At 34.9% G+C, this 13,130-nt stretch overlaps 1 protein-coding gene across 7 annotated transcripts in view; it reads right to left on the bottom strand.

Annotated features, from left to right (window-relative positions):
* LOC105033603 (lysine-specific demethylase JMJ18) overlaps positions 1–11,758 on the bottom strand; it is a 99,605-nt gene extending 87,847 nt beyond the window's left edge. Inside the window, exons 1-10 of one of the 7 annotated variants that reach the window (XM_010908474.4) lie at positions 11,463–11,758; positions 6,957–7,243; positions 6,493–6,564; positions 6,330–6,407; positions 5,661–6,194; positions 5,355–5,576; positions 4,781–4,942; positions 2,201–2,569; positions 766–2,119; positions 491–594 (exon numbers count right to left, since the gene is read on the bottom strand). In XM_010908474.4, coding sequence (XP_010906776.1) covers positions 491–594; positions 766–2,119; positions 2,201–2,569; positions 4,781–4,942; positions 5,355–5,576; positions 5,661–6,194; positions 6,330–6,407; positions 6,493–6,564; positions 6,957–7,208 — 3,147 coding nt within the window. In that variant the 5' untranslated portion in view covers positions 7,209–7,243; positions 11,463–11,758. Of the gene's footprint in view, positions 1–490; positions 595–765; positions 2,120–2,200; positions 2,570–4,780; positions 4,943–5,354; positions 5,577–5,660; positions 6,195–6,329; positions 6,408–6,492; positions 6,565–6,956; positions 7,244–10,211; positions 10,951–10,973; positions 11,399–11,462 lie in introns of those variants that run through there. The other 6 variants (XM_073251446.1, XM_019854908.3, XM_073251448.1 and 3 more) reach the window with 6 other exon arrangements.
* Between the last annotated feature and the right edge of the window lie 1,372 nt (positions 11,759–13,130).

Here is a 13,130-nt window from a genome sequence, read left to right as displayed (position 1 = left end):
GTTCAATATCAATTGATTCATGCAGGATCTATAGATTCAAAAGAAACAGAATGTACCTTCAACAGGAATTTATATGGACTAAAACAAATTGGTTGCAGGTACAGTTACTATCAAATTAAAATTACTTTTCTTGGAAGAGGAAATTTAAATAACTATTCATGCAGTTGTTTTACGTATGATGGCCCACAGACATGGTATTGCTATATGCGAATTAGATGTCATCCTTTATATGTTTTATGTGCAAATGTCACAAATCATTTTGTATACAGAATGGATATTGCAAGTTAAAAAATTATATGGAGGTGCATTTTATATGATCCCAACTATGCCATAAAATAGCCATTTTTCTTCCCCTCAGCTGATACCATAATGACTTAGATGTTATCATTCAATATGTTAGACGAAAGCAAAACAAAAGGAAAAGGTTACTTAATAGTACTTTACAAACACACAATGCAAAAAAAATACTTCATATACTAAGTAACCCCACCTTAAACAGAGGCCTAAGAAGTTCAGCATCCAGTACTTCCGAGATGTAGTTACATATCTTTGTAGGATCAAGGATGCTGAAAAATCTGACCCGGCTTTTGAATCCTGAGACAAAAGTATATAAATATATAGAAGTAAATAACAAACTAAGTGTGTATTTCTCAACAAGAAAGTAGAACTTATGCAAGTTTCCCTCAAAAGAAAAAAACTCATATGGATCAAATTATATCTATTTAATCAGCTAAGAAAGTTGGGAATGTATCTATTGCAGGGTACCTTTTGGAAATATTGCTTTCTTAGTGTACCATCGCTTTCCCGGCATTACCATTCCAAAGTTAAGAGGCTCAATAAAATACTTTGATCTCTGGTTAACTTTTTCAGTTTCATGACTAGGTTGGTCCAATTCATTAAATTGAGACAGATCAGCACCCATGAGTCGAGTACCTTCACCATCTGAATGTGTGGTTCGGTGCCGCTGAAGTCTCCGAAGCTCATATCCAAATAGCTTTGGACTGGATTTGGGGAGATGTTCAGCACCTTGGGGACATGATACCACATTTAAAATTTTGTTGGTCAAATCATACTGGGCAACCAACTCAGAAGGATGGCATGGCAAAACGGAGTATCTGTAGTCAGGACTTGATATCAACATGCTATTGGTTATCTTAGACTTGCATTCCAGCTGAGTTCTATCACATGCATGATCATCAACGCCCAAGGAACATGAGTAATGTGACTTTTTTAACATAGGAGAACTCCAGCCTTGCTCTTCTTTGCTATCAAGACATGCAGGAATTCTACTATTTGATTCTTTGGCTGGTTGCCTGCTATTTTGATCAGAAGACTGTCTGTGATGCTTTTCACCTGTGCTACCATCAAACAAATTATCCCTCAATGACTTGGATGCAACTTCAAGTTGCTGCATATCAACTGCATCTGATTTGGTAAGGAAGGGTTCTTTGTCAAGGTTCTCACTTCCAAATTCATCCTTTACACTAGAAGCATAAAACATTCTTGGCCCTTGACGATTTTCTTCCATAACTTTTGAAGCATTATTATGGTCAGATTTGCATGACCCATTGATGTCAGGGATTTCTTTTGTCCTTTGGAAACAAGCAGGGCTCTCACTTACAGCTTTGCATACCTGACTTCCATTATCCTGATAAGAGGTATCTGCATCTCCATTATTGTTACTGATAAATTGTTTCTGTGATTTATATGAGCTTTGGTCTGAGTACTTTATATCTGATGCATAAGCTGACTTCATCTCTCCAGACCTCTCCTTCACTTCCAGTTGTGAAAGTTGGATCGGTCTTACTATATCTAATGCGCAATGTCTCATGGCATTCAAATCCCCTTCTAGAGCTTCCAGAAGGGTATTTAATTCTTCCATGTTATAGCGAAAAATGAAAAACCTTTTACCCGGATCACATGTGCAAAGTAGTTCTGCATGGGTTAAGCATGCAAAACGATTTGGAGAGCACACACAGCCTGAAGCAGAGAGATGCAGATCATAAAAGCATGAGAAGCATTCTCTTTCTTTTGATGCATCAAAATTCTTGTCCATTTTCCTAAACTGCCATGTACTACAAAGAGAATCTCTTCTTTTCTGCTCCATCAAGACTCTCGCCTGTGGGGGAAAAAGAAGAGGTCATGCCCAAAGTTATTACAAGCACTAAAAGAGAGAGAACTTATGTAACAAGATAATTACCTGGATAGACTTAGTAAGTGTTCCATCCTTTCCACAAACTCTTTGCCATCTCAGGTTATCCAGGCTTTTACTCCCCAAGAATGAAAGCTCCCAGAGTGCTCTGACAGCTTTCTCTGCAGCACCTAGTAGTAACTTGTCATGGGACACAGATGTCTTCCGGCATTGCATGCTGTAAAGCTCAACAGCACACTGTCCATGTGGTAACCAGTCTATGGGAGCAACATTAACAGCCTCAGCACAATTGAAGCCACAGTTGAAGCCAGAGTGGTATGCTCTTGGAAAAGTAAGAATAAATTCCCCAGGATTCTGAATAGCACGGTAAACTGGAACACCCTCAGACTTTAGAACAGAAGGAGACAATTGAGTAACCTGCACCAACATAATCATGAAGATGTCTGAGTATAATTCTCTGATGATTTCGAGGGGCATCATTGGAACTCATTATGATCATGAATGAATTTACAAATCCATGAGTTAGTTTGTGAGAAAAAAGGCTTTTTAACCGACATAACAAGCACCAACAGTCGATAAGATGAGCATCCGTATGGTGCATGCACCACCATTATGTTTTGAAAGTTCAGCAATATAAAGTTATCTAGAAAGGACTAATTTGATCAGATCAACAGAATGTAGATCATAAGCACCTTCCCTTGTCAAAGATAAGCCTACCGGTTATCAATAAAAGGTCATTTGCTGATGATTTTGTCATTTGGTACAAGTAAACAGAAGTAAACACTGAAATGACAATACGGAGAAAAACTTCATAGGTGAAACAATATTCTACTAAAATAAGTGCACATGGTGCAAGTTTTGTTGGAAGTAGGGATACCAATAGTGATCACACTTCTAGACAAGTGAATGGTCGAGATAGTCCAATACGGCTGATCACATGATATTGGCTTCAGTATTCAAATTGGGTTGGTGGATTAATAGGTATGTTGTGAGAAAAAACTGTAAAAGATGGAATAGAGATGCCCAGTTTAATAGTTCTTTGTTCATCATATGTCGATGGGGCTTAATGGAAAACTTTCTGAAAGTCATAAGATGTCATTGTTGCATGGGCTACAGCACTTAAGTAACAAGGAGAATTCCTATGTTTTACTGGATAAAGAATCTCCATTATTGGAGAGATGTCCAAATTTATTCCTCAATTTTCAAGAGACAAATTGGCCAGTACAAAAGAAAGGGTGAAACACAACCATGTGTTCTGTCTGATAAATAAACTCCACCAGGCAGATGTTCAACCCTTATTTGGAAAGGAAAAAGATTAGGTTCAAGTGAATTCCAGAAACTTCAACAATCTTTGAGAGAGATAAAAGGCACAAAAAGTTGTTCTCATACCCAAAGTTTGTGCTGCTTGATAAATGACTTGCAATTGATAAGAAGGGTGAGGACACGCAAAGCAGGAAATATTATAGGGTCATTTAAGAAGATGGAAATATCAAGAATATTGGATGAATGTGATGTTCAAAAATCACCAATCATAGGAGTAAAGGTGATGATGAAAACAATTTTTAATGATGATGGTGATGGCTCTGCTAATGGCCTTCATGTCATGCCATATATCCATCCATCGCTAAGCAACAACCAAGTCACTCTCACTGGTACATGTTCTGTTTCAGTTTCTCAACAGTGAGTAAGCATACTCCAGAATAACACAATGTTTTCTGTTTGCCATTTTTCCATGTATGGATCTTTATGATTTTTTTTCTTTGTAGTGCTTCGATTTGGTTATAACAAATATACTTGCTCCACCATCATCAAAGTGAGTGACTTAATGTGCACTGCCAATTAGGTCCCAACATCATGTTATATGTCCATGTTACAGCACAAATAAGCTGGCTAATATGGAAGTATTGGTTTGCAAATCATATGTAATAAATGTCATTTATTACTATTTCACAAACATAATGCTCTACTGTTACTATACTATGTTGCATATGTACAGTAAATCTCATTTTTTTTCAGATTTTTATAATTCTATTGAACATTTAATATAACTAGATACTTGAGATATTCGACCTCAATCACAGATGAAATTCTGAACTTAATTCTGGAATTTTAAATTACAATAATGGGCATTAAAAAAAATGATAACATGCCAGCATATTAGTGCCATTGACTATTAAGAAAATTAACTTTTTGCAGGAAGCCAACAAGCATAGTTAATTTATTAAATTATATAAGGATACCAAAAAAAAATATCAGAAGAGAAATAAATTATTTTCTACATGTATATACTGAATGAGAGTTTCCACATCTGCCAAATGAATAGATTGACAGGCATGACAAAACTGAGGATGAATATCAATTCTAACATGGTACATTAACCATCCAAGATGTTATATCCAGATAGAAATCCAGTAAAGGAATCTATAGCCAAAATCATTCTAGGGTATCAAAAACAAACTAATAACTTAGGTGCTCCTTATTGCCTAAATATTTGTCCCTTCTAAGTTAATCTGATAGCTTTTCTAATGATGATGATCTCATAGCATGTATAGAAAATGCATGCATATGTCTCTAAGTTCAATTACAGCTAAAGAAACTAGAGAAATTCTGAGAGAGATATGAACTTGCCAATTCGTGCAGCAAATCAGGTTGTTCTTCAAATAATTCTGGTAAATTCTTTCTCATGGCATCTTCCAATTTCACAGCATCACTTCCAGGGACCCCATACCATATTTTGGGTTCACCCCAGTGCATATAGTTCAGAGAATAGAGGTGGTGATCTTCCACATGCTATTGCCACAAATCAAGAGCAATGAGACATCAGCTGGCAGAATTTACTATATGAGCATGATTGAAAAAGAACTCAAGTAACATAAGGTATGATGAAGAAAAGGTATGTCAGACAAATAAGTAAGAAGAATGGATATCAATTTAGATTACAAAAATTAAATGAGTGTGAAAGATATCAATTTGGATACAAAAATTGTTTTCTTCCTAGAAACAAAGAAGTCTCTTTTTAAGGGGAGACTCTACCTCGTTTTCAAGGCTATGTATCTATATTTAACTGCATAGCACATAGCTTACTCAAGGTCTTACCCTTTTTAGTGTATATATCACAAATCAAGGAAGTTCAGTGATAATTTTGGTTTTGATACACAAAGTGGGTTAAAACAAGGACAAGATGTTAAAAGTATAGACTCACCCAACAAAATGATGAAAAACACATCCCAATGTATATCCAAGGCACTAGGACTCCAGAGATATCTCCACTTTCAAAAGAAAGTACAGAACCGGAAAGTCGAGGAAAATTGTTCAAGTTCCAGCCTGACAGCGCATATGGATCTGAGTAAATTTCATTTGATAATGGTGCTTTAGGAAACCCGCTACCAAATACACCAGTTTCCAAATCAGCACCATAGAGTACCTGTATTTGAATAAGAGAGTGAATATAATTGTTGAATATCTTAATGTCCAAAAACTTGTTCCACCAAAGATTAGAAGATATTACCTCGACTTCTTCGGTTGGTTCTTCAACTATTCGCCAGTATTCCCCTTCAATTTCCTCCACTGAGGGTTGCCACTTCTTCTGAGGATCTTCATTACAGGAAACTAAGGTTTCGCTAGAATCTTCAATGCCAAAATATTGCACCTTGAAGTCATTAGCATATTCCTGGAATTGTTTCAGTGTGAAGTCTGGACCAGACTGGAAACCAAATTTTTCATCCGTGTCTGAGGCAGCACAGTCATTATTAGCCTCTGAGCTATTGGAGTTATTACATCTACGAGTCATTCCAAATCTTTTGCCTCTTCTTCTCTTCCTTTTCCTGTGACAATGATTCCTGGATTTTTTTTTCATTGGCTCTCTATTTTGAAGCAAGTCAACTGGTTGAACTCGAGTAGCAAACTTGGCATTCTCCCAGAAGCTCCTCTCTTTCAGAAGGCAGGTAGGCTTCCAGGAAGGTGGTGGCACAATGCGGCATATACCATATTGTTCAGCTTTCTGGCGTATGCTAGCAATATAACGAAGAGTGTCTTTGAACTCCTAAGAAAAACAAAATATAGTGCCAACAAAAGAATAAATGAAGTAATGAACAAGTGATGAAACAGATGCTTTACAAAAATGCGCTATATTCTGATAAGTAATGTGGAACTCATCTATGGTAAGATGATAGGTTACCTCTTCAATGGGGTAGAATATAGGAGCTTCATCAATAACTGGTCTACATGCTTTTTCTGGAATCCATCTAGCAGTTTCCTGTTTTCAGAATCTCAATGTCAGAAGAGAAAGATCAATTTAGATGGACAAAAACAATAAAACCCCCATTTTCTGAACATAACACCTTGTGCGGTTTAGAGTGGCCTGACGATCTGGGATGGTCATCAGTTTGCAGAGGACATTTAAAATAGCAATCCTGTGAGCAAAAAGGGAAAAAAACAATCAGGAGATCTGATCTCCCATGTGGAATATAACATCATACAAAAGAGAAAGCACCATCAATATTGCAGATAATTCCTACTTTAACCTAAATAGATGACATTTTTGTTTTTTCTATTTATTCTTTTACACCGATAGTTCATGTTTAAATTTCATTTTGAACCAATAAATTAAAAGTAATAAAGTGTAACTTCAAGTTTCGATGTATTGACTGTGGCGCTAACACAAGATTTGCTTTGGGATATGGATTCAAGGAAAACAGATGAAGCATGAACATAAAATGTAGAGAAGGTTCCTTCCATTTAGAGATGATTAGGTAAAAGCACAAATATCAATAGTAGATAGATACACAGGATAGATAATATGAACCTTGATCGCCCCTTCATAGTCTGATTCCCCCTCTGAGCTATAATCAAGTATAAAATAATCTATCCCGTTTCTGTTCCGAAGAGAGCGTTTAAACTTCCCTTTGTTGCCACCACCATGCTCAGCATTCATTTGTACCGGTGGCGTTGCAGTAACTTCCATGGAACAACCAGAACTCTCTGCAGCATTACCCGGATCCTTTCTGAATTCAATAGGAAATTTCAACAAATTAGTTTGTTCACTTGACATTCCCATGCTATTCTGATTGCATTGACTCCACTGATTTTTATCTGCAAGAAAGGCAAATGATATCACTGCATGAAAAAAGAGATGCTTACATATGTAACTGGCACAGGTTTAACAAGTTTCTCTTCTTGAAATGGAAATCCAAAACAGAGAATTTGATATTGCAATGAAATAGCCAGAACATTTCGTAACATGCAAGAAGAGTTGGTGGTGCCTTCTATGACGGAAACTGAGAAGACATGCTTCCTTTTTGCAGAATACTTTCAACAAAATAATTTGAAGCTGCCACATATCAGAATGTGACAGCTTCACCATAAATTTGTATTGAAGGTTTCCTTATTTGAATACATGCAAAGTAGATTTGTTCAACAGATATGAGTACAGAAACCAGCCTAAAGCTTATTTATTAGCTGTGCCGGCATAGGAAACATGTTGATAGCATACAAGGATTGTCGAACCTAGGTTTCCTGATTATTTGGCACACTTAATATCGGTTTAGGTTTGAAAATCATGACTCATAAAATTTCGACAACCGAAGTTCATTATGGGTATTGTCAGATGATTGTTTCTGATACAGTCAAATTGCTCTGATCTTTACTTTAAATGATGGTTTCCTAAAGATATAAGAGGATGCAGAAAACATTTAAAGAGGCTGATCTGTAAACTTATGACCAAGAGGACTAAGGTAAGCAGGTTGGCACCCCTCTCCTGCTGCAGATGGTAGGTTCCTGGAACCCATACCTACCTACATACATACGTACATATGTATGTACATATACATATGTATGGTTGTTTGTTGGTATGTATATATCTATATCTGTATATGTGTATGTATATATGTATATATAGGCATATACATACATCCAAAAAAAGGCAATATAATATCATATTAAGAAAGCATAACCTTTTTAAATCTAGGAAAACTTTTCAAAAATATGAAATAAAAATAAATTATCTAGCAACTAGCCTCTTTTTAATTATTATCAGCCATCTGCAGAAGACAAAATAGCAAAATATGAGTTTGGCATGGAGCATGAATATGTACTGCCACAAGCCATATTGTAACATTGCACTGCGATGAACAAATTTATAATAATAAGACAAATTCAATTCATTTAAGCTCAATTTTAAGAATTCTGTCTAAACATTTGTTACTAGTACCGGTCATATCCTCTACCAATGCAAGATTTTTAAATTCATTTTTGCAGCAGCATCCAATGTTTTTGTAGTCAGCCAAAAATCTCATGCCTGTTTTCTTAATGGTCAGTACCAGTCACAAGTGACCACAACCAGATGCAGCTATAAAGCTTCTATCAATATACTATGTTGTCCCAACTTGTCATTCCCAGATTCACCGCACAGTCAACTGAACACTTCCTGTCTTTTTTTTATCATGCTAATCCAGCAATTCATGACTTCTAGTTACATGAAACAGTATAAATTGATCATGTAATCTGAATTTTGAGAAAAACTTGGTACCCAGTTGCTTCTCAAGATTTACAGATATATGCACCAAGATTTACAGATATATGAAATAATTTCACTATAATTTCATGCCCCATAAATCTTTACTGCATCCCTCATGCTCTACCTTTGTTAAGGACGCACTTACCAATCCTCTAATCCATATAGATGATATGTCTGACACAACCAAAAAATTTGATCATAATCTCTAGGCCATCAATTTGACCAAAGCCTCACAGTTAAAACACTAAAATTGATGTTGCAGCTCTTTTAGGACTCATAGAATGGGTTTGTTTTTATTCCCTGACATCTAAAGACATTTTGACCATAAATTTCAACATATACATGCTCCACGCCCTTCACTTTTTGCTTATATCATACCTATATAAATAATACATCATCTGTATATTTGAAAAGAAAAAGCTTTTGTCCCTCAATTTCCATTACTGCATGCTCCACATTGTTCATGCTGTTTTTTCTTATAGACAAACACTATATCATTTGTGCCAAATCAAGAAAGAAAAGAGAGATAGAAAGGTATATGTGCCTCCTAAATATACATATTTTAAGTTAATTAGTGCAACCTCAGGATATAAAATCTTAGATTCAATCCTTAGTTTAGGACAATTAGTACTAAATCTCACTAGTCTCACTGCAAATATTTCTCATAGTTGCATCATTAGGACATGCATTTGGACTAGTTGAGATCAAAGAGGTAGAGAAACCATTTAGACGGTATACACACATGTGCAGAAGAAATATGAGAGATATGGGTATACAGAACAATGCATATTTATGTTGAATAATTAAAAGGAGAGGGTAAAGACCTCAGGTAACATGGAGAAAGGAAGAAATGACAAAATATCTAACAATATATAGAAACAAACTGAAAAATAGAAACTTAATCAACTCAGATTTATATAATTGGATGAAATTTCATTGATGGTTACAGTCAAATGTCATTGGTTCTTGGCAATATACTTGATTAAATTTATGCAAAGCACTGCTGACCAAGTAATTAGTATCTGATTGTCCTAGTAAGTAGTAGAATTATCTTATCATGATTATGCTATATATGGCACTCCTGAAACCAAAAATTACCTGTAGGTTTCCTTTGAATACATATCAAACTCAGTTGTTGTTTAAACCAAGAATTTTCTTCATCTTCTACTGATATTACTTGTATATCAAAGGCATTTTTTTCAGAGTTGTTGCTCAATCTTCAGTGGATATGACAGATTCAACTCTTTTAATTTGCACCACAGGTTCAGTCTATGTCATGGTTGCTAATGCTAAAGCTTACCTTGATTTTCAAATTCATAAATTAGCTACCAACATAGATTTTATCAAATTCATGATTTCTTCAATAAAAGAATATGCAATGCGCAATATCTTATCCAATCTTGTGTTAGATGCTTAATTGCATCACTATTTAACATTTTGAATATAATCTCAAGTGACTATCATTGGCACATTTTTTTAAGAAAAAAGAATGATTCTATAAATACACAAACTGTTGGCATAAAATTAAGACACAATGAGACAAACCAGTCAATAAATCGAACCATGCAACACCATGGTGTCATGGGCATAGCAACAGTTCATGTGATGTGCTTCAATAAGGCATACAACCAAAATGCATCGACGCTTTCTATGTTCAGGAAACTCGTTACATCATTTCTCTCCCGAGGAAAAAAGGAAAATGGAGTAACTAGTTACTTCATGTAATGCTAGAGATGCCTACTACTCAATCCAAAACAGACTTCCAAGCACTTGCGAACAGGAAGACCATCATGGAAATCCAGCTTCAAAATGCATTTGGAAAAAAAAACCAGGACTTGTACATTTTCAAATCCAGAACAAGAGTTCCTTCCACTTCTCAAAGGGCTCTAGCTCATACCATTGTGTCTATTGAGGGCAGAAGAAAGGCTTTTTTCAATTACCATGAATGTATTTCCTCTATATGAATTCTAAGTCCTTACAAACTACACATACTTATATGTTCCTTAAAAGAATTATATGCAAAAAATTCAAATCTTTAAAAAAGGTTCTAATGCAATCATAAGCACTTAGAAAAATTAAAATAAAGCATGGCCAATGAAGATTAAACCCTAATTCTACAAGAGGACTGAGATCCAAGTCCTCATTCACATCTGAATTCCAAGACTTTGGAAATCAAATCTTCCATCAAGCATCCCCATAAATAAGAGATTATCATATTATATATAAAACAGAAACCTAATCATGGATAACAGAATGAAGAACATAAGCATCAATTCATCAATCCCAGACAAGAGAAGAAACCCTAACCTCCATGAGAACTGTTCTATAGATTCCAAAAGATTCAATCTACGAAGATAATGAATTCCTCTGACCTTCTTTGCAGCATCAACAATAGATTAAAGACTACTCTTTCACCAATCAACCAAAATCAGACCAATGCCAAGACTGGAGATGAAGAACCAAATCCAATAAAATCTCAGATTAAAACCACCTATGAATTGGATGAACTCTTGATATATTCCTCAAAGGAACATCAAAAGACCAATCCAACAGAGATCCCCAAAGCAGTACAATTCTAACCAAACCAATCAGAAAACTGACGTTACAAACTACAAAGAGTGACATATCATAACCTTTTTACTATAAAGAAACCACAGAAACGACTTATCCACCATTCTTTAAAAAAAATAAAAAAAACAATAATAGTATTAAAAACATAGAAACAAAATATCTACTAATAACAAGATGAAGCAATGATAACATTAAACAAAGATAACGACCTAAATTGACCCTTACCCTTTTTATGGAATTCAGAGATGTAAAGGCTGCCACAATGGTGTGGGAGGCAATAAATTAATTTGATGCCAGGAAAACCCACAGACTCCCAAAAAGATACCCTAAAGGGGCGGCTTTAAGAATAATAAAATCCAATTGAAGCAATGAATACTTTCTCTTTTTTCACCTTTTGATTTTAATTCTTTTTCTTTTGTGGGAAGAATTTGGTTTTGAGAAGGATTGGACCTCCTTTTTTTTTTTTTTTTTCCTTTTTCTTGTTACTTTTATTATTTTTTTTTTCTTTTACAATTTACAGCTAGGAAAAGAGAGGGTCAAACCAGCATCGACTTGCAACTGCAATCCGAATCCAAACCTTCCTTCGGAAAAAGAGTTCGCAGATGCCCCGCGTTCTTCGGCGACTCATATTGGAATTATCAGGCTACCCTCGCTCTGTCCTGGATTTACGAAAACACCCTTCATGCGGTTTCTGCAGACAACGAGATCTTGTGACCTTAGGTGCGCGTACCGCCTTGACTGCTTCTAACATTTGGCCGCACCCATGCTCGTTCTTAGCTAGATCGACTCAATGTTGATTTAAGTATAAAATTTTAAAATCCAACGGATCTATGGCTATGATATGGATTGGATATAGTGTGGGCCTCGTCTTGATAAATGATTTTAACTGTTATAAAAAATAAATGAAATAAGGGGGTGATGAAACTTTTAGATGAGAGAAGAGTAAGGTGACAACTGATGGCAGCGGAAGACTGCAAAATACTATTGATAAATTTATTAAATAATTTATTAAAATAAATATATAATCAACATACTGTGTAAATCGGTGAGTCTCGATGTGATTTTTATAAATATTTATTTCACTTAAATATTATCCAAAAAAATCCATTGGTTTTTTTAAGACCTCCATGTGACCAAAATCATAAGGATTAGGATTAAGTCCAAGCTAGATTGTAGCAAGGGTTTAATAACTCTACAAGGTTGAGTTATGTCTAGCCCTTCTTTAAAGTCTTAATCTAATAAAAAAAACTTTCAAAGTGTGCAAAATATAATTTTGTATCATAATATATGATTTATCTCATAACATATTTATATCTATTTTAAAATTATAAATTTTGCATGAAAATAGTGTCGGTAATTAATTTTGAAAAAAAAATTGAGTTTTTCTTCACAGAAGTAATATGTTTGAGAGTTTGTTGATAATTTTATCCTAAGATCTGTGCATGAGATGAGCAATACATAATTTTAAAACATCCAATATATAATTATCAAACATTTAATAATTTTTTAAATTATTTGATATGAAAGATCTTGTATGTAGATCTAAATCTAATTTTTCTGAGAGTTTCTTAAATATCTCATAAATAAATAAATTTGATCAGGATTTATAAAGTTAATCAATATATTAATTTTTTGTGATGTTATAACAATTTTAAACAAGAATTCCGGGCAAATAAGAATTTGACCAAGCAAGCAAGTTGGAATGCCTGATGTCCATGACTATACTCATTGTGAGCCACAAATTTCTTATATACATATCCCCGTACTCTTCCTTAATGTTTGATTTCAGGAAATAAATCATGATTATATAATCCTATTATGGACAAGATTAGGGAACTCTTCCATGTCCTGAGGTGACCCAGTACTGGTGGTGACGGGACACTGATCTTTTAA

The sequence above is a fragment of the Elaeis guineensis genome, chromosome 2 (assembly GCF_000442705.2).
Source record: "Elaeis guineensis isolate ETL-2024a chromosome 2, EG11, whole genome shotgun sequence".
Classification (NCBI taxonomy): domain Eukaryota; kingdom Viridiplantae; phylum Streptophyta; class Magnoliopsida; order Arecales; family Arecaceae; genus Elaeis; species Elaeis guineensis.
Note: the sequence above shows the minus strand (reverse complement) of the source record. Positions and strands in the feature narration are given on the sequence as shown.